Genomic DNA, 26,676 nt, shown 5'->3' with positions numbered 1-26,676 from the left:
GTTTTTGTTATTGTTGCTGTTGTTGTGCGTGCGTGTGCGTGTGTGTGTGTGTATAGAGGGCTTGCTCTGGCACTATTAGGGGCTGCATGGAGAATACCTGAATCTGCTTGGAGAGAAGTGCCGGGGATGAACCTGGGCCTCTGCACGTGGAGGGCATGTGCTGTACTACTGAAGCTACATTTGTGTGGCTACCTGCATTTGACTTTTAATATTTGTTTTCAGTTGTAACTTCTCTTTCCCTATTAATATATTTTAATTTTTTTGTTGGTCATTTCCTACCCCCCCTCCATTTTTTTTTTAGGTTGAAATACCAGAAGTCACAGAAATGCTTGGTCATTATCCTATTTTTTTTAGATTTTTTTTTAATGAATATCTGTGAATAGACTATTATAAAGCTGTTCATAATGGATTTTCAGTCATTGCACAATGATTCAACACCCATCCCTCCACCAGTGTCCCTCATTTACCTTCCATCATTCCCCAACAACCTGTCCTTCCCTAAGTCTGCCTTTATGGCAGGCACTTTTCTTTCTTTCTTTCCTTTTGTGCATTATGGTTGCAATACAGGTACAAAGAGGTTATTGTGCTCTTCAGGGCATTCAGTATTTTTTTATCAGGAAGGTAAGGCTGGAGTAGCTTTCTTATCTGGGTGGCAATTTTGGGTTGTGGGCATGACTGTTGTGACTTCTGGAAGTACAGGGAGGTTGGGGGAGATAGCCCATCCCGACCCTGAGAAAGCCTAGAGATCTCAGTCAAAAAGCCCGCATACCTGAATTTTCATCAGATTATATCTCGGGGATATAATCCCCGAGTCCTGCCAGCCAAAAGCATGGTGGTGATTTTGGATTGTGGAAGCAAGCAACTGCTGGGGTGTCTGCTTTGGGTGGCACCAAGCTCTGACCTTCCCCTTCCCCCACCCTTCTGATTTACCCTGGCCTTGCATGGGTCCAAGATTAACTGCGGCTTTTGGTCTCTTCCGAGATTTATTTATGGGTCTCTGAAACAAGGCCGATAAATGAGCTTGTGTAACTGAGCCATTTAATTAGCCACATAATTTCTTGGGAAACTTGTTCCTGAGTTGTTAGGGTCCAACCAGTGACACAGCAGCAATTTGGGGGTATCAGGAATCCTCAAGGCAACAGCAGGGTGCTCATGCACTCGCCCCATGGATACAGGCTGACCTGCTGTGGCACCACACCTCTAGGTCAAGTAGTGCTTTAAATAAGGTACCCAATACAATTGAAATTAAAAGGAAATTATTTTCAGTCTGTTGGGAAAACATAGGCCTCAAAAAAAAACCTAACAAAGAATTATCAAACTACTTAGCTTCCTAGAATAACAGATACTTATTTACCCTCATTCAACTACTGTTCAATGGCTTTTTTTTTTCCCCCTCTCCAGGAGTTGGGGAGAGAGCACAACCAGAAGTGCTCAGGGCTCATTCCTGGCTCTGTACTCAGGGATCATTGTTGGTGGGGTTGGAGGAACATATGTTGTGCCAAAAATGAAACCTGGGTCTGCCTCAGGCAAGACAAACACCTTCCCCTTCCCCGGCCCCTCAACATATTTCTTGTTGTTTAATTGGCAGTTATCCTGAAAACTTAGAAGTGTAGATCAGTTTCCTTTTTAGAACACAGGTTATTATACCCATGGTTGGATTGTTATAGTGAACTGATCCTCTAAAATTTGTAATTCGGTAATTTTAATAATTTGTTTGCCCCTTAGGTTTGTCTTTTACCTTTAACGGGGTAAACTCCACCCCTCCCCCAACAATGAAAATGTAAAAGATTTTCTGGTTTTTGTTTGCGGATCACAACCAGTGGTGTTCAGGGTTTACCCCCGTCTTTGTGTTTAGCAGTCATTCCTGGTGGTGCTGGATGGGGAACCATATGTGATTCCAAGGATTGAACCTAGGTCAGCTACATGCAAAACAAGCACCTTAACCCACTGAACTCTCTCCAGTGCCAAACTTAAGAAATTTGCAGGTGGGGGGGAGGGCTGGGAGCACACTTAGGTGATGCTCTGGGGTTACTCCTGGCTCTGAACTCAGGAATTACTTCTGGTGATGCTGGGGAACCTTATGGGATGTGAGGGATCAAACCCGGTCAACTGCATGCAAAGCAGATGCTTAACCCACTGTGGCCCCAGTTTGCACGATGCGCAATGTTCAGTGCTTACTCCCGACTGCGCTCAGGGATCACTCCTGGAGGTCTTGGAAAACCATATTGGGTGGCAGAATAGAATCCAGATGGGCCACACACAAGTCTGTCCCCTACCCATTGTACTATCTCTCCACTCTCTTCCCCGTAAATGGACAGATTACTAACAGAGGTCTAGACCAACCAGTGAAGCTATAGATAGCATATATAACAGTCTGTAGACTATTATATCCTTTTGTTCCCAGTTGAGAAATGAAGTGAGACTTGCTTTTCATCAGCTGAACCATCTTATTTTATGAGAAACTAGAATCTTCCAGGTAGAAAGTAGCATCTGGTTATATTTATTACTACCTGATTTCCCCAGACCTCTAAGGTAAGGTTTTTCATAACTGATAATTTTCATATCACCATTTATGAAAGAATCAGTGGGAAAGGAAAAATATAAAGAATATGAGTCAGAAAGAAGATAAGCCTTTTAGGAATTAATGTTGAGATGTGAAAATTTTTGGTCAGTAAATTGTTGGTAAATTGAATTATCACTTAAAATATTGCCAACTTGTTTCTTTGTTTCATATTCAGCTCATTTTGTCTCTTTCTCTCTCTCTCTTTTTTTTTTTTTTCAAAATAGGCCTGGAATGTTTTGGCTCTGGATGGCAGTAACTGGCAAAGAATTGACCTGTTTGATTTCCAGAGGGATATTGAGGTATAATTATGCAGCGTGTGGCCCCATTTCTCTTGTTAGTCTGTAATTACAGCATGGAACAGATTAGTCTCAACCATATAAATCTCCTTTCCCTTGAGAGAGAAACTATTAATTTCAGTGCATCTGAACTTCATAGGAGCCTGCGATGTTTCCAAGAGCTTGTTTTGAGAATGAGAATTATTTTAATGGTATACTAAATTTATGTTAATAGTATATTTTTTAATTTTTGCAGTGAAAATGTGACCCTGTGTTTGCTCATTTAAAGAGAACCTTATTATTTTTGTTTATTGGGAAATAAGTAGAGTTAACTTTTGGGTAAATATTTACATAACTTCTTGATCATTGCTTTGGATCGTGGTTTTAAATGGTTATTTTTTGTGGGGTAGAGCTAATTTAACATGACTTTGAAAATGAAATTTAAAAAGAATAAGATAAAAGTCATAATAAATTTTTTTTACTGAGGGAGTGTTTTTGCCCTGTTTTTTTCATGGCTTCATATTTTATCTTTCAATGAAGTTTTCTCTCTCAAGTGTAGAAGCATATTGGCTTAACCAAATTATTTTAACCTGAAGTTGAGCTCTGTGATTCTTGGTTCTCTCATTGTAGTCAAAGCACTAAGTGTTACTCATATTTTCAGTTGTCTTGAGAATCCCTGTAAGAAATTTTAAAATCCTCCACTGTGCTTTTCATTATTTTTAGAATGCTATTAAAATAATACCCACTAACATGCTGGATTTAGGTTTTGTAAAGTTCTCTAATGTTGGTGGTATAAACATTTCAAACAACACAGCCCACAAAATCATTCAGCAAAGTTCCATTATGTGTTTATTAGGTCTTATTTTGAGCATCAAAAAAACATCATGATAAGGTGCCAGGCTCTGTCCACAGTACCACACAGTCCCCTGAGCTGGAAGTAGCTCATAAGCACCATCTTATATGACTCACCAAACAAAAAAGAAAGGAAAAGAAAAAAGGAAAAAAAATGGTATAAAGGATATAAAAATAATAACTTTAATACTCACTAAAAGCTGAGTGAAAACTAATAGTAAGGATGATTCGGTATTCATGTAGTATATGATAACTATAGAACATTATTACTGAAATACAAAAACATATTACATTTGAACAGAATAACAGTATTGGGTATGTTTCATGTAGCTGGATTAATCAAAAGCTTTCTCATTCCAGGTTAAAATTTTCTTGTTTAATTAAATCTTTAAATTGAAATAAGGGGATGCATTTAAAAAAAAAATGGGGTTACTTACCTTGTTTTGTTTTCCTGTCTTTTTACAGGGCCGGGTAGTGGAGAATATCTCAAAAAGATGTGGGGGCTTTTTACGAAAGCTAAGTCTTCGTGGGTGTCTTGGAGTAGGAGACAATGCATTAAGGCAAGAACCTACTGATTATATTATTTTCTTTGCTGAAATAAGCAGTACACTGTCACTCCACAAAAGGCTAGTTTTTAAATCCTAAGTTGTTCTGAACCCAAACATACAAAATATTCAGGGCTACGAGCCATAGTTCAGTTAATTGTACTATCCGTACAGTACAGGAGTGTGCACAACTGACTGGGTTTGATCCCCAGCATCACATATGGTCCCCGTAGCACAACCAGAAGTGATTCCTGAGCACAGAGCCAGGAGTAAGCCCTGAGCACTGCTAAGGTGGCCAAAACTTTACATCAAGCAGTAAGAAATGTGATTTTGAGGGCCAGGGGGATAGTACCGTGGGTAGGGGGCATTTGCCTTGTATGAGGCCAACATGGGCTCAGTTTGTGGCATCCCATAAGGTAGCCATCTGTAGTAGATCCTGAGTGCAGAGCCAGGAGTAAGCCCTGAGAATCATTGGATGTGACCCAAAAAAATAAACAAACCCCACCAGATTTTCATGTTACAAACGGGTCTTTTGAAGCCATGAGTAAGGGTTTTAGCAGCTTTAATTTACTCAAAGTTAGGATAATTTTAACCTTGGTTAACAAATATTCGTATTGAAAATTTTCTGATTGGAGCTTGTTCGTCAAGCCCTTGTTCTCCCTTGAACATGTAGCTCATTTTTTTTGTCTTGATGTTTCTTCACTTGCCTATTTCCCCTCTGGAAAAGCCTGTGTTCTCTTGTGAACACATACTTCTTCCTTTCTCTCCCCGTCACAACTTTCTGAATAAATTTCAATAAAAACTAACTTGCTCCCCCAGCCCAAAAAAAGGCTGGGTGGCATGCAAAAATATATATAAATAAATAACATTGAATTTTCTGGTTGAGAGGCTAGAGAGAAAGTACATGCATGCAGCCAACCTGGATTCAGTCCCTGGTATCATAGATGGTCCCCCATGCACTGCAAAGAGTGATTCTGAGCACAGGGCCAAGAGTAAACTCCTGAACATCACCAGGTGTGGCCCAAAAAGCAAAAAAAAAAAAAAAATCTTTAATTTTTGGTTGAGGGGACTGGAGGATAGTACAGCTAGTACAGCGGCTAAGCCATTTGCCCACAGCTAACCTGGATTTGATCCCCAACACCTCATCTCACCTCTCAAATCCTGCCCTGAGTGCAGAGCCAGGAGTCAGCACCATGAGGTGTGGCCCTCAAAAAAAATTATGTTTGAGGGGCTGGAGCAATAGCACAGAGGGTAGGACATTTGTTTTGCATGCAGCCAACCCAGGTTCAATTCCCAGCATCCCATATGGTTCCCTGAGCACAGCCAGGGGTAATTCCTGAGTGCAGAGCCAGGAGTAATCCCTGTGCATCACCGGGTATGACCCAAGAAGAAAAAAAAAAAAATTTATGGTTGAGACTAGACACATAATGCAATGGGCTGGAGCATGTGCTTTACATGAAAAATGTTTGTGTTAGAATTAAATTTGTTCATAATTGTGAGCTACTTTGATACCCAGACCCAGTCTGGGTTTTGTTTTTTAGGTCCATACCTGACTGGTACAGGCCATATACAGTTGCCTGAACCCATGCTCTCAGGCCCAAACTGTACCCATTTCATTTCAGACCTTTTAATTTGTTTCAGAACCTTTGCGCAAAACTGTAGAAATATTGAAGTACTGAACCTAAATGGGTGTACAAAGACAACAGATGCGTAAGTATTTTGTCTCTGAAGGGTAAGTTATAGCTCCTGCGTATTACCATTAGGTTCAGACTTTTAAATGTAATTGTCAGGTTTCATCTTGATTTTTATAAAAAAAGGAAAGATATTTTTGAAGGAGAAAGCGACGTTAGAGTAGGACTGGGGTTGCCTGCCATGCACCACCAAGGGCAGCTGCTGCTGGGTGGCCTGGGTGATCCGAGGCACCACAGGCCTGAGCAGCACTGGTTGGCCAAGGATCACCAGCAGTGTGCCCAAAAGTAAACGAATAAAGTAGGATTGAAATAAGAAGCTAAATTTTGAAAGCTGCCAAAATCCTATCTTCATATTTAAAGTGAAATTTAAACATGGAATATGTGGTGGCCATGCTAATAATCAAAAGCAAGTCAATGTTAATGGATGTTGTGAGCACTTATTATGTTATTTGTCTATATCAGTCACAGTGGTACTGGAGTGAGAGCCTTGCATGTGGCCAACCCAGGTTTGATTCCTCCATCCCTCTCGGAGAGCCCGGCAAGCTACTGAGAGTATCCCACCCGCACGGCAGAGCCTGGCAAGCTACTAGTGGTATATTCAATATGCCAAAAACAGTAATGCCTCACAATGGAGACGTTACTGGTGCCCGCTCGAGCAAATTGATGAACAGGATGACAGTGCTACAGTGCTATCAATCAGTATAAAAGTAGTGAACTAATGCTTTGATCCTTTATGTCAGAGTTAGGTCATCATAGAAGGTAAACATAAAACACAGTCCAAGAATCTGTTGATAATAATGTACCTCAAATAATATTAAAATGTTTTTTAAGCAAATTGTTAAAACTGTTAGAATGAAGTGAAGACACTGCTGAAGCATCTTTTATCCAGAGAGGGGCCAGGATTATTCACTGACTCTTCCTATTCAAAAGGCCATCTCTAAGAGAATCTTCGAAAGTAAAAGATAATTCAAGCATAGGTTACACATTGACGGTGACTATGATTGGTCATTTTAACAGCTACTATTCTTGATAGACTGATTAAGAATCTTAGTATAAGAGACTAGTTTACATCCCTTCCCAGCCAGCAGCGTCTATTAGTAGTCCTAGATTAAGTACTTGTCTCTTTTCTCCCCTAAATACTTAATGTTATAGAAATGAAGAGTTTAACTTAGGGGTGGGTGCACTCAGCCAACCCAGGTTTGATCCTGGGATCCCATGTGGTCAAGGTGTGGCCCTGAAACAAAAATAAAGAAAAATTTAACTTAGAGATCACAGTTGTTACTCAGCAGGAGAATTTATGTCTTGCATACACAAGAACTTGGATCCAGTCCCTGACACTGGGAAAAAAAAGAAAAAAGCAGAGGCCAGAGTGACAATAGAGTGGGTAGGGGCCTTGTTTGCGGTCGACCCAGGTTTGATTTTTGGTACTACATATGATTGCCCCATACCTGCCAGGAGTAAGCCCTGAGCACTGCCCTGTGTGACCCCAAAACAAAACAAAATTTTTAAAGGAGTATATTTGGTATCTAGAAAAACAACAATCCTGTATAGATTATTGTGAAAAACATGATTTTTATACAAGGCTGTTTTTACTGCTTCTGATAACATACTACATTGTTTTTGTTAGTGGAGCTGAGGGGTTAACCTAAAGGGTAGGAATACATGCCCAGCATGCTGAGAGCCCAGGTTTGGTCCCCATCTCCACTAGGCACAAGCCACACCGCATAGCTGGGTCCATCAGCCCACAGAGCCAGGCTGAGCATCTTGGAGAATAGCCCCAGAACTCATTGCACTGCTTGAGAGCCCTTACCCCCAATAAAGCCAGGGTCTCAGACGATGGTTCACAGGCAAAAGGGACTTGGCCTTGTAAGTGTTAGGTTCCAGTGGTGCACACCAGTGGCTCCACGCTGCTGTCTCGTACAAGCACCACAGTCACATAAGTGACCCCTAAGAAGCCACACAACAAAACTGAAAGAGTCACACCCCACAACAAGCACCACTACCAAGTGTGCCTGATCCACTGTCATCTCAGAATAGCTACAAGCGTTAGGACAGAGGGAGTATATATGTGTATATTATCAAACTGTCCGCAATAATATATGAAAAGAAAAATCATACCCAGCTTGAATTTATCCCAGAAAAACTGATTTTGGGTTCCTGAGAGATTGCACAGCAAGTAAGGTGCTTTCATTGCACGCAGGCAACCCAAGTTCAATCCCTGGCACCCCAAATGGTCCTGAGCCCTGAGTGCAGAGATAGGAATAAGTCCTGAGTACCACCTGATGTGGCATAAAAATAAAATAGAGATTTTATTTCTTCATTAAGTCTAGAAAAAAGCATTTTGCAAAATTAAATGTTCAATAATAATAATATTTCTAGGGACCAGTGTCTAATGGGTCACTGGTAGCACATGCATTTTTTAAAAAGAATGACAACTTTCTAAATCTGATTAATTACATGAGAAACCTAGAATCATATTTACTATTTCCCCTTAAGCTTAGGAACAAGCCAAGGATATCAGGTTTGCCACAGATACTCAACACTGTCTTGGATTTACCATCCCAGAAGCACTGCTAGGTGTGGCCCCCAAAGAAAAAATGAATGAATAAGTGTGTCTGGGTTACTTTGGTTGCTCAGGAATAGAGAAGCTGCCTGAAGTTCAATTCCCAACATGATAGATAAATGTCAGAGCAGTTTGGCTTGTTGGACTGTATAGCCAAAGCAGCAGGTGAGATTAATTGCTCTCTGAAATCAAGCATTAAAATCACATGGTCATCTGAATGTTACAGAGGCACACTCTAAAATGGCCTTCAAATAATTCCCCCCTCCTAGTTAGTATTCACAGCTTTGTATAATCTCTTTCTCTTGAGAATGAACTAGACATAGTGGCTCATTTCTAACAATGAAACACTGCAAAAGACCTTCGATAACACTTTCAGAGATTAAATTACAAAAGGACTAATTTCTGTCTTGTTCTACTTTTTCTCAGGACTTTGGCTCTGGGTAAGCAAGTTGCATAGTAGAGGTAGAGGTCAATGTGATAGGAATTGGTTATTCTGTCTGTCTTTTGGGGTTTGGGTTCACACCTAATGGTGCGAGGGATTGGCCCAGGCTCTTGCATGTAAAGCTCTAGCTCCTGTCTGACCAGGAATTGTTATCTCCAGCCAATGGCCAACACGGACTTAAAACTTACTACGTGCCACGTGAGTGAGATGAAATTTGGATTTGAAGTCTGTCAACAGCCACTTAAAATGAACTTGGAAGAAAAACTGCACTCACTTAGCTTCTGCCGTGATAGCAGCTAACCAGTACCTTCTGTGCTGCCTGAGCCTCTATTCCTCACCCACACAAACAGATAATAGTTGTTTTTAGCTGATTCGTTCAACTTCAATAGATAAATTCATTGGATATAGAAAGGCACGTGGCAAAACCCAGCATGCATAATGATAAAAATTTTCAGTAAGGGACCGGAGAGATAGTACATTGGATAGGGTGCTTGTTTTGCACATGCTGACCTGTGTTCAGTCCCCGCTAACCTGTGTTAAATCCCTGTCATCCCATATGGTCCCCCGAGCACTGCCAGGAGTATATCTTGAATGCAAAGACCAAAAAAATAAAATGAATATGGGGTGGAGAGGTAGTGCAGGAGATAAACACTTAGCTTGCATGGAACTGCCTTGACTGTGGCCCTGATTTAATCCCCAGCATTACATTTGGTCCCGTGGCACCACCACCACCTGAGCACCATTGGGTAGAACACAAAAACAATGGTGGGTTTTGTTTTGTTTTGTTTTGTTTTGCTTTTTGGGTCACACCTGGCAATGCACAGGGGTTACTCCTGGCTCTGCACTCAGGAATTACTCCTGGCAGTGGTCAGGGGACCAAATGGGATGCTGGGAATCGAACTCGGGTCAGCCGCATGCAAGGCAAACGCCCTACCCGATGTGCTATCGCTCCAGCCCCAAACACAAAAACAAAGGTAAACTGGAACAGAGATGGAACTGGTCAATGGTTTCATCTTTAAAGCACCTGCCTTGCAAGCTTGTAGCTGTCATTTAGATCTCTGGGCCACACATGTGCTGAATGTGATCCTGACAGTTGAACTGTCTTTGATCCCAATAACAAATGGTTCCCAACAGCAGGACAGACAGGAGTGCATCTTCCCCGAGCAGTCCACCCAGAACATGCCCTAAATCACAGATAAGGAATGTCACCCCGGGGCTGGAGCGATAGTACAGTGGGTAAGGTGTTTGCCTTGCACATGGCCAACCTGAGTTCAATTCTCAGCATCTCATATGGTCCCCCGAGCATCGCCAGGAGTAATTCCTTAGAGCAAAGCCAGGAGTAACCCCTGTGCATTGCCAGGTGTGACCCAAAAAAGGAAAAAAAAAAAAAAAAGGAGTGGGACCCCAGTGAACACCGAACACCAGCATGCAAGCAGGGCCCCATTATTGCAGCAGCATCTATGATGGGGAGGGGGAAGCTCATAAAATATTTAATTGAGGGCTGGAGCGATAGCACAGTGGGTAGGGCGTTTGCCTTGCACGAGGCCAACCCAGGTTCAAATCCCAGCATCCCATGTGGTCCCCTGAGCACTGCCAGGAGTAATTCCTGAGTGCAGAGCCAGGAACAAACCCTGTGCATTGCCGGGTGTGACCCAAAAAGAAAAAAAAAATATTTTTTAATTGATTTTGAAAAATAACAGAATACTAGGGCAAAATGAGGATGAAAATAGATGAAATATAAGAATATTGATAAACTTCAGAGCTTAATTATGATGTATGTCCTCTATCCACTTAGTGCATATACTTGAAATTTTCCATAATAATATTTTTAAATTCAGATAACTTGATCACTGTGGGAAAGGGGCCTGAGTGGGGGAGACAGCTCAGCATGTGCAAAGGTTTGATCCACAGCACTTCATGGTTCCTTAAGCATTGTTGGATGCAGCCAAGCATGGATGTAGGATCAAAAAAAAAGAAAAAGAAAATTTGTAACATAAACCAGGCATGCAGTGACTCCATGATACAGCACATGCCTCACATGTGTGAGGCCTGCGTTCTCTGCCCAGCACCACAAAATAAAAAGGAAAATAGGTCATAATAATACTTACTGTAGACCAGTATGGTCTTGTCCTCTATACCTTGCATAAGTCCCTTTTTTTGTTTGTTTGCTACCTACCATCCACCAGATTAAAGAGCAGAGATGACACTTTCCATCTGTCTCACCACTTCTGAGCATTGTGGGATTCTAACATTTGCCAGACATTTGTAGATGTCTTATCATCTGTACAGTGTGCTGTTATAGCTATTGACACAAACATGCATCAAGCACCCTTTCTCATATAAATTCTCATGTGCAGGAGCACTGTTTTCTGATGTACATGACCCCTGCCTCTTCCTCAGCATGAAAGGTCCTGAGGTTGATAGCACTGTGGGGATGGGAGTATTGGCAGCTCCTATATACAGGCACATGTTTAATAAGCAGCATGTATGATAAATTAAGGATGTGTTCTTACTCATTTTCTCCTTTTTTCCATTTTCAGTACATGTACTAGCCTTAGCAAGTTCTGTTCCAAACTCAGGCACCTTGACTTGGCTTCCTGTACTTCAATAACAAACATGTCTCTTAAAGCTCTGAGGTAAATCATCAGAATGCCCAATATTCTGAACAGATTATTCATTTTTTAATAAAGTTGGAAATGAAGCAGACTTGTGGATGAATATGTACTACATTTCACAGTAGACTTTTTGTTTAACAGTTTGCCCAAGTAACCAATTGTATTCAGTGAGATAACTAGGTTTTATGAATGGTAGTACAATTGATACATTGAGCCCTCAGGCTTTTATCCTCAAAGGGGTTGGGGGTGGAGAGGAAGGCTCGTATCATAGTTTAGTGTTTAAAGTACCTTGGTGTTAGCTACTTTGATCACTTAGAACCCATCTGAAGAGCTTTTCCTGGTCATCTCATGAGGGTCAAATACAATGGATAGGGCTTTTTTCCTTTCATGTGATCACCCGGGTTTGACCCTCAATATCCTATCTGGTCCCCCGAACCCAAGCCTAAGAGTGATTCCTAAGTGCAGAGCCAGAAGTATACCCCTGAGCATTGCCAGGTGTGACCCAAAAAGCCTATATGGTATTGGAGCCAGAGCCAGTGCAATTGGTAATTGCTTGCACATGACTGAGCCTGGTTCAATCCCCAGGCAACATGGGGGGGGCGCCCCCCAAGCACTGCCAGGAATCAGCCCTCAGCACTGGCAGGTATGGCCCACAAACAAAAAAAAATAAGTAAACATAAGTAGAGATTTAGTTAAGTAGATTCTAAGTGATCTAAAACTGATAAACTGATTTCTAGACTTTGTGATTATTGAACACATAATTATCTAAGGCTCTTTGACATGTACAATAAGGATAAGGTTAACACCATTCCCATTATGATTTATCAACGATTTTCCCTTAAATAATATCATTTATTCAGAAAACTTGGGGCCAGGGGCTGGAGCAATAGCACAGCGGGTAGGGCGTTTGCCTTGCACGTGGCTGACCCGGGTTCGAGTCCCAGCATCCCATATGGTTCCCTGAGCACCGCCAGGAGTAATTCCTGAGTGCAGAGCCAGGAGTAACCCCTGTGCATCGCCAGGTGTGACCCAAAAAGAAAAAAAAAGAAAAAAAAAACAGAAAACTTGGGGCCAGAGATATAGTACAGCTGGTAAGGCACTTGCCTTGCACTCAGCTGATCCAGGTTTAATCTCCACCCCCGCATATGGTCCCTCAAGCCCCAATAGGCGTAATCCCTGAGCATTGCTGGGTTTGAACTGGTCCTTGTATGATACATACCAACACCACAACATTGATAAGTCAGCTTTTGTATATGGGAATGTCTATTATAAGTCTGTATTAAGTAGAAGTATATATTCTGTGGGGGAGAGCACGAGGTAATGTTCATTCCCTGACTAGCCAATAAAATAAGATTTTGGTACCTTTGAAATTAGTTTTAGTTACATGTTTGTTTCATTTTGTTTTATCCTAAGTGAGGGATGTCCACTTTTGGAGCAGTTGAACATTTCCTGGTGTGACCAAGTGACCAAGGATGGTATCCAAGCACTAGTGAGAGGCTGTGGGGGTCTCAAGGCCTTATTCTTAAAAGGCTGCACACAGGTAATACTCCATGTTGTGCTTGTAAAAGGTAGGAAGCTATGAACTTCATTAGGCAACTCCAAGATGTTGGTTTGAGGGATAGGTAATTGTTAGATATCTTGGACCAAAGCAATTTGAAATTAAAGTGTTCCTTAAGAGGTGTAGACTCTGGGGCCAGAACAGTCGTGTACAGCATGTAGGGTGATTGCCTTGCACAGGGCCAACCTCGGTTCAGCCTGGATCCCCTGAGCTGCAGAGCCAGGAGTATCACTGAGTATCACTGGTTATAACCCAAAAACAAAACAAAAAGATACAGACAAATTAACAACTGTCCAAAAATAAATGTTTCAAGGGAGACAAAATTATTCTGGTCATGCAACATAGACTAGAAAGGTATTGTGCAATTTCATCTGGAAAAAATCTGTAAGCAAGTTAAGATTTAGTCCTGGCACATTACATGAGTTATAGGCCACTACTAGCTTTCTAAAAATGCATCCAGTATATAGCAACCTGTATTTTATGTTGATGCTCATTTCCTCCCAGTCACTTTTCTAGTAGAGATTTTGTCATAGAAAGTTTGATTTTCCAGCTGAAGAAATAGTGCCGCAGGTAGGGTACTTGCCTTGTGCATGCCTGACCTGACTTCAGTCCCCAGTACCCCATATCATCCCCCAAACCCTACTAGGAGTGATCCCTGAGAGCAGAGCCAGAAGTAAGCCCTGAGTGTCGCTGCATATGGCCCAAACCTCTCTTATCCCCCAAAGAAAAAGAAAATTTTTTAACACTCTTGGTGTTTTGCTGTGGAAAATACTATTAACTGGAAGACTGTAGTCAAAAGTAGGTAGAACTGACTAACCAACAGCTGCAAGACTTTTACCTTATTTTATTAATGATTACTTAAAACCAGGATTCCACTGAAAATGCCCTCATTCTTTTACCGTGGCAAAGATGGGGAGGGGTTTCATTGTTTGAAGCATAGCTTTGGACATGATGCCTTTAAACAACAGCTTGAGTTTCTGGTTATTTATGGAATCTTAGAAAATATTGATTGGAGTGCATCGTTACAATCAATGACTTGCCATCTGTTCTTAGCACTGTACACATGGCACTAATCTTCCAGCATCATATAAACTGAATTCCTTTCTCAGCTCCTGCTTCTGAAGTTTGTTTTTTAAAATGCTTACATAGTAAAAGAAAAAGTGGGAATTATTTCACCTTCATAATTCCCCAGCAAAATGCCTCAGGGCGTATTTAACTTACATGAGGGTTGCATAAACAGTAGACAGTGTTTATCTTTTTGACTTAGTGATATTGTGAATTTTATGTGGTCAGAACTGATTAAATACGCTGACACATTAATCATATGAATTACGCCATAGTTATATGAATCACTACTCAATTATTTGTTTCTAGTTTTTTTTTTTGAAACTTGTTGGCTGTATTTTGAATGTGTATTACACTTTAAATACTCTGTAAAAGCAGTGTCTGAAAATAAAAATAAAATAACAGCAATGTCAGTAATCATTTTCTCTCTCTTTTTAATCTTCTAGCTAGAAGATGAAGCTCTCAAGTACATAGGTGCACACTGTCCTGAACTGGTGACTTTGAACTTGCAAACTTGCTTAGTAAGAAGCCTTTCCCACAACTCTTCAGTATTAGTAATTAATTTTTCAAGTTGTACTTCTAGTTCACATTAGCTGTGATCAGACTACCAACTTTTTTGTGTCTGTCTCCAATCTCCTGGATCTCACCAAAACTAGCAAAGAATTTTCTAAAACTTTTCAGGGTCTTAAAAGGTTGATAATGCACCGTTAAGCATTTTTCTCTTGCCTGGAAAAATTACGTAATATACACTGCCTCTGAATGAGGCACTGTAAAAATAGTTAACAAGGTTTTGCTTCTTTTTGCTAAACTTTTAGCATATGCCCTAACCTTCTAGTTTGGTCACAAGAAACTTGAAAGTCTTAAAGGTGAATGCATGGGGCTGGAGCGATAGCATAGCGGGTAGGGCGTTTGCCTTGCACGTGGCTGACCCGGGTTCGAGTCCCAGCATCCCATATGGTCCCCTGAGCACCGCCAGGAGTAATTCCTGAGTGCAAAACCAGGAGTAACCCCTGTGCATCGCCAGGTGTGACCCAAAAAGCAAAAAAAAAAAAAAAAAAGGTGAATGCATGAAGGGCCACATCTTATGCAATTTTAGCAACCTCACCTTCTAGGATTTGAGAGGTGGTTCTGATAATGACCTGCCTAGGAAGCTCCTGGACACAAAATTAAAGGGATGGGATTTCTTTCCCTTTTGACTGCCCTTTTCAGTTCTAGATGTTGTAATCACTAACAACCAGAATTTGCCTAATTTCATTTAGAGAAAAACTACTTCATCTGAGGGAAAAAGCGTGCATAACTATTATAAATGTTACGCTTCTTACAGTGTTAGAAAAACACTGTTCTTGATCCTCCTCAGTCTGTTTATGCATACACAGTTATATATTTGTAAATAAATGTTTGTGTTTATGTTAAGTGCACATAAGTAGTAGGTACTATTCATAGAGCTTGCCATTTGCCATTTTTATTTCATTTCTTAATATTTTATAACACGAATGCCATTGTTCTCTTAATATGCTTTCTTATTGGTCACTTTCTCCCTTGACCTTTTGGTACTCTGTTCAGTGATGAACAGTACATCATGTTTGAGTGACATATAAGAAAAGTTCATGTCTTCTCTAGCAGATTCTCAAGACAAATCTGCATCTGTTTAGTACCATCTATTTCTTATCTATATTTTATTTTAGTTTATAATATTGAAACATTCTGATTTAAGTGGTGAATTTAAATTTAGAGGCTTTTTTTCCCCATTGTCTGTGCAACCTAAGTTTGATTAAGAGATGACAAGAAAACTTTATTTTGAGGCTTAACACAAAATTACTAAAACTAGCAGGCCAGGTTCAAGTTCTGATCAGAGCCAACATATTAAGATGTTTATTTGTGACATCTTTGTTTTCTAATGTAATTTATGTGTTCTTTTTCATTTTAACATGATTTAAAACTTGCAAGATAATTTGAGTTGGAAATACTGGAAAAATGGGCTTTTAAAGTTATAAAGCTAAAATGAATGGATCTGTGATTGATAGAAAATTTCAACTTCATCCAGTTTCTGTTTTCCCACTAACAAGATATCAGTTATCACTTTTAAGTTTGTAAATATGTTTATACTATTAAATACTGCTGTTCTTATCTGTTTTCTAGGTTTAAAATCACTTAATTGAATCTACACCATGATGAGCCCCATGCTGTTCCCAGTCCCTTTAGGTTAAAAGAATTCCATTGTAGCTTCTTCCCTTTACACCAGAAATGAGCACAGATTCTCTTGCAAAACTAAAACAAAAGGAACTGGAAGGAAGAAACAAAGTGTGTTCGTTTTCTTTTAGGTCTGCTCCCTGATTAATATAAATCTGCTTTTATTTCTTTTTGGTGCTTATTTTGACAGAGGTAACTTTTTTTTTTTCCTTCTTTTTCTTCTGCTAAGTCACTAATATCTGTGGGGGTTTTTTTGCTCTTGTTTTGTAGCAAATCACAGATGAGGGTCTTATTACTATATGCAGAGGGTGCCGTAAATTACAGTCCCTCTGCGCCTCCGGCTGCTCCAACATCACAGATGCCATCCTGAGTGCTCTGGGTCAGAACTGCCCGCGGCTTAGGTAAACATTTCTTACTTAGCTCAAAATCAGGAGAAAGGAACGGAGGCAAAGGCCTCCTTTATCCATATTTATTTCGTATAATTTTGAATTTTTTATGTAGACACTACAAGGCTTGTTGTCAGCCTTCATGCTTTGTGCCTCATTTAATTACATATAATTAGCCTGATCAAGGATCAGTAGTTCCCTTTTTATTATACTAAGAAAGAAATAACATTGGACCGGAGAGATAGTGCCATGGGTAGGGCACTTGCCTTGCATGCGGCCTACCCGGGTTTGGTCCTCGGTATCCCATATGGTCCCCAGAGCACAGCCAGGAGTGATCCCTGAGCATCACCAGATGTGGCCTCCCCTCCCCCCAAAACATTTCATTGCTTAAATACAGGTATTTTTCCTTGTTAATATTTTTATATAATTCTTTATTAAAGAGAAAAGTATGGTCCACCTATGTCATTTATATCGTAGTAATGACATTGGTATATAGCAAGGGGTATTTGAAAGGAAGAACAGCTCAGGGCCAGAGAGAAAGTACAGGGGTTAAGGTGCGTACCTTGAATTCAGCTGGTTCAGTCCTAGCAGGACATTATCCTCTAAACACCGCCTGGTGTGGCTCCTGAACAACAACCAAAATAAGCCAGCGCATGTGGCACATGCTTTGCATGCTGGCGGCCCAAGCACTGCTGGTCACCTAAGCACCTAGCCAAGAGTAGGTCCTCAGTACTGCCAGATGTGGCCTGCAAAAAAAAAAAAAACAACCCTGCAGAAGAATTGTTTTTGTGTTGATGAGAACCATTTTGTGCCACTTTGGCACTACAGGATGTGGCCCTGAACCCTCTGGCACTGGCTGGAGTGATTTTCCACCTCCCCTCCCCCATCTACCCAAATGCCGTTAGTATGTACATGGTATCAAACCATATTTTGAAAGAGAACAAAATACACTACATTTTAAGAATGATCTTATAGCTTACCAAAAAAAAAATGCTTATTTGCTGGACATTAGCTATTGTTTTAGGTGATTTGCAAATATTACCTTACATACCCATTGTATTGCCATAAAATAACCATTACTATCTATAGTGTCTGTATTAGAGACGAGAAAACCAGAGTTCAGAGACTTGACCTATTCAGTATCTCAAACCCTGGCAGTTTGATTATAGAATTCATGTAGCCACTTCTTACATACTGTAATTACTGTAAATAAGATTTCTTTAAAATCTTTTTTGTAATCGACCACTTGGCCATGTGCCTAACCGTAATTATAGGAAGAGTTTGACTACAGCACAAAATTTCTTAGTAAATCACAGACTTGCTCAAAATTAATGTCAGAAACCTATAGTAGAGAACTTCTCAGCTGCTTGAGGTAACCAAACTCATCTTTGAAAATATTATTTATATCCTTTTTCCTGTTTTATAGGAGGACCTAGAGGATTCAAGAGAGAGCTCAGTTGGCCTAGTGTGTGCTTTGCATGCAAGAAGGCCTAGGTTTGATTCCTGGCACCTCATGGTCCTCAGGCCCAAGCAAAAAGCAAAAGATCTGGGAGTAGAAACCCAGTACTGCTGTGTGTGGCCCAAAAAAGCACAGGAAAAGAAGAGACCTAGTTCCTCCCTCATAGTTCATTTTATTGTTAAACTAGAGAGGCTCTTGAGTGATACGCAGAAGTGTGGTTATTATCAGATAATAATTCACATTTCCTAGAACTTTTCTCAAACTGATTTTACATATTTTAGCTTTAATTTTTTTCACTTGAAATTTGAAAGCAAGTGTGTTTTGATGCCACTAAGCTTTTCACAGAAAAGCATGACTTTGGTTCCTAGTGCTGCGATTGGCATTGAGGCTGATGTTTTGCAGTTCCTGGATAGAAGAATGGCTGCTTGCTCAGTTCCCTCTTTGCTGGGCCTGCATGGGAATCCATTGAAGGAAGCAAGAAGCTTCAGAATATCATCTCATTGTTGGAATTTCGTACTTGGACAGACCTATACTTTAAGCAATTCCTTGATAGCATTTTTTAAAGCTATATAAATGAGTGGATCTGCATGTAAAACAAAAAAGAGAACAACTCAATAAGGGATGAACTGAAACAAGAATGTTTTATCTCCATTTCCTTTGTTTTCTAGGAGCAGGCTACCCTCTGGGGGTAAGCAGTGTGCCATGGGGAAGGCTTTTAGATGCATTTCCGTTGCATTTGGCATTAACTACAAGCCTTCCTTACACTCTTCTGAGTGCATCAGCCCTCCTTGTGGTATTCACAAGAGCACTTTAAGGGTGACTCCATGAAAAGGAACGGCAAGATCTGTAAACAGACTTCCTGAGCTGTGCCCGTCTTTCTGTATTATGTAGTAGTCCTTAGGGATGAGGTTGTTTTTTTTAAAATTTTGCTGTTTTATTAATCCAGTTTTCCGAAAACATGGGCCTAACTTTGACTTCTTGTTTATTGTTTTAACAGAATATTAGAAGTGGCAAGGTGTTCACAATTAACAGATGTAGGCTTTACCACTCTGGCCAGGGTAGGTATTTTCTCCGTGTTGAATTGGTTTTCTTTGGGATTACATTTGGAAATTGAACATCGAAGAGTTGTAGACTACACCAGATATGGTTGATGGTAAGGGTGTGAAGAATTTGTGTTGCTATAGCTACAGGCCTGCTGATGCCAATAAGAATATAAACTGGGGGCTGGATCGATAGCACAGTGGGTAGGGCGTTTGCCTTGCACATGGCCGACTCAGGTTCGATTCCCAGCATCCCGTGTGGTCCCCTGAGTGCAGAGCTAGAAGTAATCCCTGTGCATCGCTGGGTGTGACCCAAAAAAGAAAAAGAATATGAACTTTTGGGGCCCAAGAGAGGGTACAGCAGGGAGGGAGCTTGCCTTGCACCCAACCAACTCAGGTTTGAACCCTGGCATTCCATATGGTCCCCTTGCACTACCAGGAGTGACTCCTGAGCACAAAGCCAGATATAAGCTGGGTGTGACCCAAAAACCAAAAAAAACTGGTGGGGCCAGAGATAGTACAGGAGGTAAGAATTTCTTTGTATGGGTCTGACCCCAGTTTAATCCCTAGCATTGTGTATGGTACTCAAAGCACCACTAGGATTGATCACTGAGTATAATTGGATGTGACTCAAAAACTTTGTTAATTAGTACAGCTGATAAGGCATTTGCTTTGCACACACCTAACCAGGATTCATTTCACCATCATCTCATAATGGTCCCTTGAGTCCACCAGGAGTAAGCCCAGAGTACAACTGGACGTAGCCCAAATTGCTTTGGAAATGCCATATACATTGGAGAATGTATATTAAATCTGAATGGGGACTTCGGGTGTTTCGTGAAAGAAACTTAACATGGTTATTTGATGTTTAGTTAGTAAAACAAAATAATAAGAGGCAACTATAGTTGATTTTTTAAAAACTGGAGCAATAGCACGGCAGGTAGGGCATCTGACTGGCACATGGCCAACCCGAGTTCAATTCCCAGCATTCCATATGGTCCCCTGAGCACCGCCAGGAGTAATTCCTGAGTGCATGAGCCAGGAATAACCCCTGTTATCGTCGGGTGTGACCCAAAAAGAAAAAAAAAAAAAAAGGTTTTAAGTTTTTGGGGAGGGCCAGAGCGTACAGCAGGTTTATTGCCTTGCACATAGCAGACCCGAGTTTGATCTCCGGTATCTTGTATGGTTCCCTAAGCCCTGGCAGGAGTGCAGAGCCAAGAGTAAATCCTGAGAACTCAGGGTATGGCCTAACAATAAAAACAAACCAAAAAAAAACATTTTCTAGGACCGGAGAGATAGTGTGAGCATACACGTTGCATGCAGGAAGCCTGGGAACTTAGCACCACTTGGTCTCCCTGCACAAAACCAGCAGTAGCCACTGAGCCACATTGGGTATGTCCCGTAGACAAGAGATTTTCTGTATATTCCAGCAGATTAAAATAGTTGGTGTGCCTTTATTGCAAACCACAACAGCTAATTAGAGAGAGAGAACAGAAGGGAATGCCCTGCCACAGTGGCAGGGTGGGGTGGGGGGAGATGGGATTGGGGAGGGTGGGAGGGATGCTGGGCTTACTGGTGGTGGAGAATGGGCACTGGTGAAGGGATGGGTTCCCGAACTTTGTATGAGGGAAGCATAAGCACAAAAGTGTATAAATCTGTAACTGTACCCTCACGGTGATTCACTAATTAAAAATAAATAAATTTTAAAAAATAAAATAAAATAAAATAGTTGGTGTGTTGGGCCGGAGCAGTAAAACAGCTTGAACATTGCTTTTAGGCATTTTGATAGAGTACTTATGCTGGGATAACACATGGCTAATTAAATGAGACATAAAATTTTCCACTATTCCAGATAAGTCATTTTTATTAAATTATCACCAAAAGGATTTCTCTATTGGCTCAGTTGTGGGGTTTTTTGTTTTTGTTTTTTGTTTTCGGGGAGCAGGGACAGACACTTCCATGTCAGGGCTTACTTCTGGCTCTCTGCTGAGGTATCACACCTGGTGGAGCTTGAAGTGTGGAGATGGAGTGTGAAGATGGAGATCAAACCAGGGTCAGCCACATGCAAGGCAAATATATTACTGTCTTATTTTTCTAACCCTTAGCTTGGTGTTAATGGTCAGTGAATTTATTCTTTGGATTTTTAAGTTGTATAAAGCATTTCACATAAAATGTGGAACAATTGGACGAGAGTGATAGAACAGCAGGTAGGGTTTTTGCTTTGGGGCTGGGTGTGGCACAAAAACAAATCAAAAAGGAGGGTGGAGGATAATTGATGATAATTTCAGTGATTAAGACCATTTAAAATGGAATGATGCAGAAGTGGCTATTTGAATAGCACGAAATCTAAAAGCTTAATATTTTATTGGTACATTTAAATGTCTGTGCTATAATGTTCTCTATTTTGTAGAATTGTCATGAGCTTGAAAAGATGGACCTGGAAGAATGTGTTCAGGTAAGATTGTGAGTTTTTAGTCAGGAATGCATCATTGCAAATCCTTAACCATCAGAACAGTGAGTCCCTGTCTTAGTCTCTCATTCATATTAGAGCGCTGTTCACATTATAGCTATGTCCTCCAAGCATACCCAGAAGAGGCACTCGTTTGTGCTTAAAAACTAGGAAAATAAGGAGCCAGAGTAATAACATTGCCCTTTTTAAACTTCACTGAACCTGGACTACCTTATAACATTGGCCCTGGAGCCCCCAATCTCTAGAAGCAGGCCTTCAGTGCAGCGGGCTGACCAAATAATGCCATTACCAATCTGCTGTCTTTCGAATGTTCCTAAATATGTGTCCCTTTTCCAGTGTTCGTCCTTCCGAATGATGTGCACCTTCCACATCACTTTGGGTTGTTTGTTTTGTCCTTGTGAAACTACATGAGTAGTCATTTTGAAACTGGAGAATTTGAAAGGAAACCCTGATTTACCCTGAGTTATGTTCTTCCCGAATGAACACAGGAAGCCCAGATTCCAGCAGTCCCTCTGCCACCCTTGGGAAAGCAACTGGTGCACATCCCATTCCTGAGCTGGAAGGTGCCCTCTAGGCCAAGTAGCTAAATATTTGAGGGGGTTCTAACTTAAAATAATTTTTCTTCTCTTCTTGAGTGTTGTCTTTGGATTCTTCTCTGTGACATATTCTAAGATCAAGGAAATTCCATTGAAACTAACTTACAGGAAACAGATTTTGATTCTTAAAAATAGGAAAGCAGGGGCCGGAGTGATAGCACAGCGGGTAGGGCATTTGCCTTGCACACGGCCGACCCGGGTTCGATCCCCGGCATCCCATAAGGTCCCCCAAGCACCGCCAGGAGTAATTCCTCAGTGCAAAGCCAGGAGTAACCCCTGAGCATCGCTGGGTGTGACCCAAAAAGAAAAAAAAATAGGAAAGCAGAGGCTGGGGCAATAATAGTACAACGGGTAGGACTTTTACCTTGCAGACGGCCTACCTGGGTTCAATCCCTGGCATCTCACATGGTCCCCCAAGCAACACCTGGAGTAATTCCTGAGTGCAGCCTGAGCACAGTCAGGTGTGTCCTAAAAACAACAAAAAGGGAAAGCAAAACTTAGAGCCATTCAGAGATGATGTTTTATGTTGAAACGCAGCCTGGATAGGTTCTCAGAAGAGGTTCAGGTAATTGGTGCTAGAGCAATAGCACAGCAGGTAGGGCGTTTGTCTTGCACGCAGCCGATCGGGGTTCAATTCCCAGCATCCCGTTTGGTCCCCCGAGCACCGCCAGGAGTAATTCCTGAGTGCTGAGCCAGGAGTAACCCCTGAGCATCGCTGGGTGGGTGTTACCCCCCAAAAAAAAAGAGGAGGTTCAGGCAGTAAATGAGGATTTCAGCTAATTTACCGTTGTTGTTTTTCTAAAAGTCGATATTTTATTTTATGATGTTTACACATTTTATTTTCATAAAGTACTTCACAGTAGTTCATTATAGATAATATTTAAATACTCACCCAACCAGCGAGAAATAAAAGGGGAGTGTGTGAAGGTTGTTGTTTTTCATTCTGGGACCATTCAAGCCCATATATATAAGAATACAAGCAAGTGTGTTAAAACCAAACTAATTTACCATTGTTACTTGAGAATTCTGAGGACATCTAGAATCCAGCTTCTTAAACTCTGGGTCCGTGACTCTTTCTGGGCTTGCATATAAGAATGTGGGAGCCATGAGAGGTTGGGCAGCTAGATGTTTTCTGAGTGCAGTAATTGAAAATGAAATCAAAGGCAACCATGGTATGAATCCAAGTTGATCCTTGCAGCACTCTCCTGTGTTTTCTTGGGAAAAAAAGCAGTCACAAGTAGAGAAAAGTTTTGGAGTCATACCTGAAATTAACTTGTGTTTCTTTTAGATTACAGATAGCACATTAATCCAGCTTTCTATACACTGTCCTCGACTTCAAGTATTGGTGAGTTTGCAAATTCTGTGTGGTTATTAGATTTAGTCAAATCTCAGTGTTATTGTTAATTTAGTTTTCTCTGAGGATCTGGCTACCATTTTGGAAAAGCATATTTCTCTGAACTCCTAACTCACAGGTGAACTCGGGGAAAATCAGAGATAGGAACCGGAAAAGTTAAGTTTTTTTTCTTTTTATCTAAATGAGGTGGGTGCTATGGATCAAACCCAGGTCAGACACATGCACGGCAAGCGTCTTACCTACTGTACTAACTCACCCTCTTGAATGTTTCCTTTATCAGTAATCAGGGGCCATAGAGATAGAACTGCATGACTTGTACACAGCTAACCCATGTTCCAAATATCTCTGGCACCACATATGTTCGCTTGAACCCCACCAGGTGTGGCCCCCCAGCACAGGTATAGAAGTAAGCTTTGAGCATACCCAGATGTAGCCCCAAACCAAAAAAATAATAATAGTAATGAGTAACATTTAAATCATGAGTTGGCCCTCTCTGTGAATTATATTTTTTAATAAAGTAATTTTAAGGGGCTGGAGTGATAGCACAGCAGGTAGGGCGTTTGCCTTGCACGCGGCAGACCCAGGTTCGAATCCCAGCATCCCATATGGTCCCCTGAGCACCGCCAGGAGTAATTCCTGAGTGCATGAGCCAGGAGTAACCCCTGTGCATTGCCGGGTGTGACCCCAAAACCAAAAATAAATAAATAAATAAAATAAAGTAATTTTAATAAAATAATTTTATTTTAATCTAAAATCTTAAATAATCTAAATATTATTTTTGAGATAATCTGAACATAACTTATAAATTTATTAAGTGGTCAAAATGAGTAATGACACTAATTGAAACTGTATAATGGCATCTTAGGGCTTAATGATTTAAAGCATTTTTGATAAAATACAGCAAAAAGGTACAGAGAGTTACATTGTGATATTCTTCTAAAGATATATATCACGAACATAATTACACAGAAGCATTACAAAAAGAGACAACAAAATAACAGACGTGTATTTTTTTTTTCTTTTTGGGTCACATCTGACGATGCACCGGGGTCACTCCTGGCTCTGCACTCAGGAATCACCCCTGGCAGTGCTCAGGGGACCATATGGGATGCTGGGAATCGAACCCGGCTTGGCCACGTGCAAGGCAAATGCCCTACCCGCTGTGCTATCGATCCAGCCCCTCTTAATGTTTTTAAAATACACGTCTGGGGTCTGGAGCGATAACACAGCGGGTAGGGCGTTTGCCTTGCATGCATGTGGCCAAGCCGGGTTCGATTCCCAGCATCCCATATGGTCCCCTGAGCACCTCCAGGGGTGATTCCTGAGTGCATGAGCCAAGAGTGACCCCGGTGCATCGCCAGGTGTGACCCAAAAAGCAAAAAAAAAAAAAAAAAGAATATTTAAAAACATTAAGAAAAGTTTTGTATTTTACACTTAAAGGACTTGCAATTTAAATGCAGTGCCTAATTATTCATAGTCTATATAATGAAACATCATATGTACTCATTGATATATGAATAAAATAAAGAAAATAGAGATACACAAATAGCAGTAATATTATTCCATAAATTACATTTGATGCTGTTTTATATTTCCAGATTCCCAAGGGCCTAAAATAGTTGTTTCCCCTTTGCACCATATAAACCAATCAAGGTTTAATTAAGGGAGTTCTCTTCTATTGCACTCAGTCGTGCTAAGAGCTAGCATTCTGGGTGACTCGAGTACCTCAACTCATTTTTGATGTGTTTATGGCACACTGCTGTCCAGAATTCAGTCAAGGGTTCTCAGTTTCACAAGGAGTTAGGAAGTCAGGGACAGCTGATAAGGTAAAAAGATTAATATAAAGGGATGCCTATACCTATTAGCCATAAGATTTGTCTGCTGGGCAGAACTCAGTTTCCCTGGCAGTTAGGTGTGAGGGGGGGAGGGTGAAGGTGGGGAAGTTGGCATCAGTGGGTGAGAAGAGACCCTGAGACAGTGGTGGAGGGAAATGAACATTGGTGGGTAACGTGGGGTTAGAATGTTGTAGTCAGGAAACTCTGTCATTGACAATATTGTATAATTGTAAGGCACAGTGACTGAAACGTTAAAAAAAATTTACCTGCTTGGGCATACCAGTATCAGTTATTCAGTATTCAGTCCAAATTCTATGTTATTTTGTGCAGCTGAAGTTTTAACCCCATTTAAGCCTGTACAAATAAAATGGACTGATTTTTAGGAGGCTTATCATTTGTTGAGGTATTTCGTAGTTCACAAAGTATATTTACATTAATTCACAAAATATACTTACAATCATAAAAATGTAGGTCATTGACTATCAAATGGCGAACCCCCCAAACTGAGTTTGCTTGCTTCATCTTACTGTATAGATCAAGCAATGGCTCCATCTACGTCAAAATAGCCAAGAAGGGGGCTGGTGTAATAGCACCGAGGGTAGGGCTTATGCCTTGCACGCGGCCAACCTGGTTTCGATTCCCAGCATCCCATATGGTCCCCTGAGCACTGCCAGGGGTAATTCCTGAGTGCAGAGCCAGGAGTAACACCCTGAGCATTGCCGGGTGTGACTCAAAAAGAAAAAAAAAAAAAAAAAGATAGCCAAGAAGTCTTTCCTCCTTCAGGTGGGCCACTGGGTGGAAGAATGCCTTACACTATTTCAGTGTCCTTCCTTGCTCTATTTGGTTGCAGAGCCTGTCTCACTGTGAGTTGATTACAGACGATGGAATTCGTCACCTGGGGAACGGGGCCTGCGCCCATGACCAGCTGGAGGTGATCGAACTGGACAACTGCCCGCTAATTACAGATGCATCCCTGGAGCACTTGAAGAGTTGTCACAGCCTTGAGCGAATAGAACTCTATGACTGCCAGCAAATCACACGGGCTGGGATCAAGAGACTCAGGGTAAAGATGGCTGCACCACTTCTAATTAAACCCTCAGGTGTTACCCCCGAGAAAAATTCAGAAATAAGAAGTTTGTTATTAAAAGAGGTTAATGAGGGCCCAGAGAAATAGTAT

The 26,676-nt window shown here is 41.0% G+C and overlaps 1 protein-coding gene across 3 annotated transcripts in view; it reads left to right on the top strand.

The window, feature by feature from the left end:
- Window positions 1-26,676, top strand: part of FBXL20 (F-box and leucine rich repeat protein 20) — an 85,880-nt gene that overhangs the window by 52,101 nt on the left and 7,103 nt on the right. For all 3 annotated transcript variants that reach the window (XM_055133089.1, XM_055133090.1, XM_055133091.1), the window contains exons 4-14: window positions 2,788-2,862; window positions 4,156-4,250; window positions 5,877-5,945; window positions 11,472-11,567; window positions 12,960-13,086; window positions 14,616-14,690; window positions 16,630-16,760; window positions 19,202-19,262; window positions 21,655-21,699; window positions 23,599-23,655; window positions 26,350-26,562. In XM_055133089.1, the coding sequence (XP_054989064.1) occupies window positions 2,788-2,862; window positions 4,156-4,250; window positions 5,877-5,945; window positions 11,472-11,567; window positions 12,960-13,086; window positions 14,616-14,690; window positions 16,630-16,760; window positions 19,202-19,262; window positions 21,655-21,699; window positions 23,599-23,655; window positions 26,350-26,562 (1,044 nt within the window). The remainder of the gene's footprint in view (window positions 1-2,787; window positions 2,863-4,155; window positions 4,251-5,876; window positions 5,946-11,471; window positions 11,568-12,959; window positions 13,087-14,615; window positions 14,691-16,629; window positions 16,761-19,201; window positions 19,263-21,654; window positions 21,700-23,598; window positions 23,656-26,349; window positions 26,563-26,676) is intronic.

This window comes from Sorex araneus, chromosome 3 (genome assembly GCF_027595985.1).
Source record: "Sorex araneus isolate mSorAra2 chromosome 3, mSorAra2.pri, whole genome shotgun sequence".
Lineage (NCBI taxonomy): Eukaryota > Metazoa > Chordata > Mammalia > Eulipotyphla > Soricidae > Sorex > Sorex araneus.
Note: the sequence above shows the minus strand (reverse complement) of the source record. Positions and strands in the feature narration are given on the sequence as shown.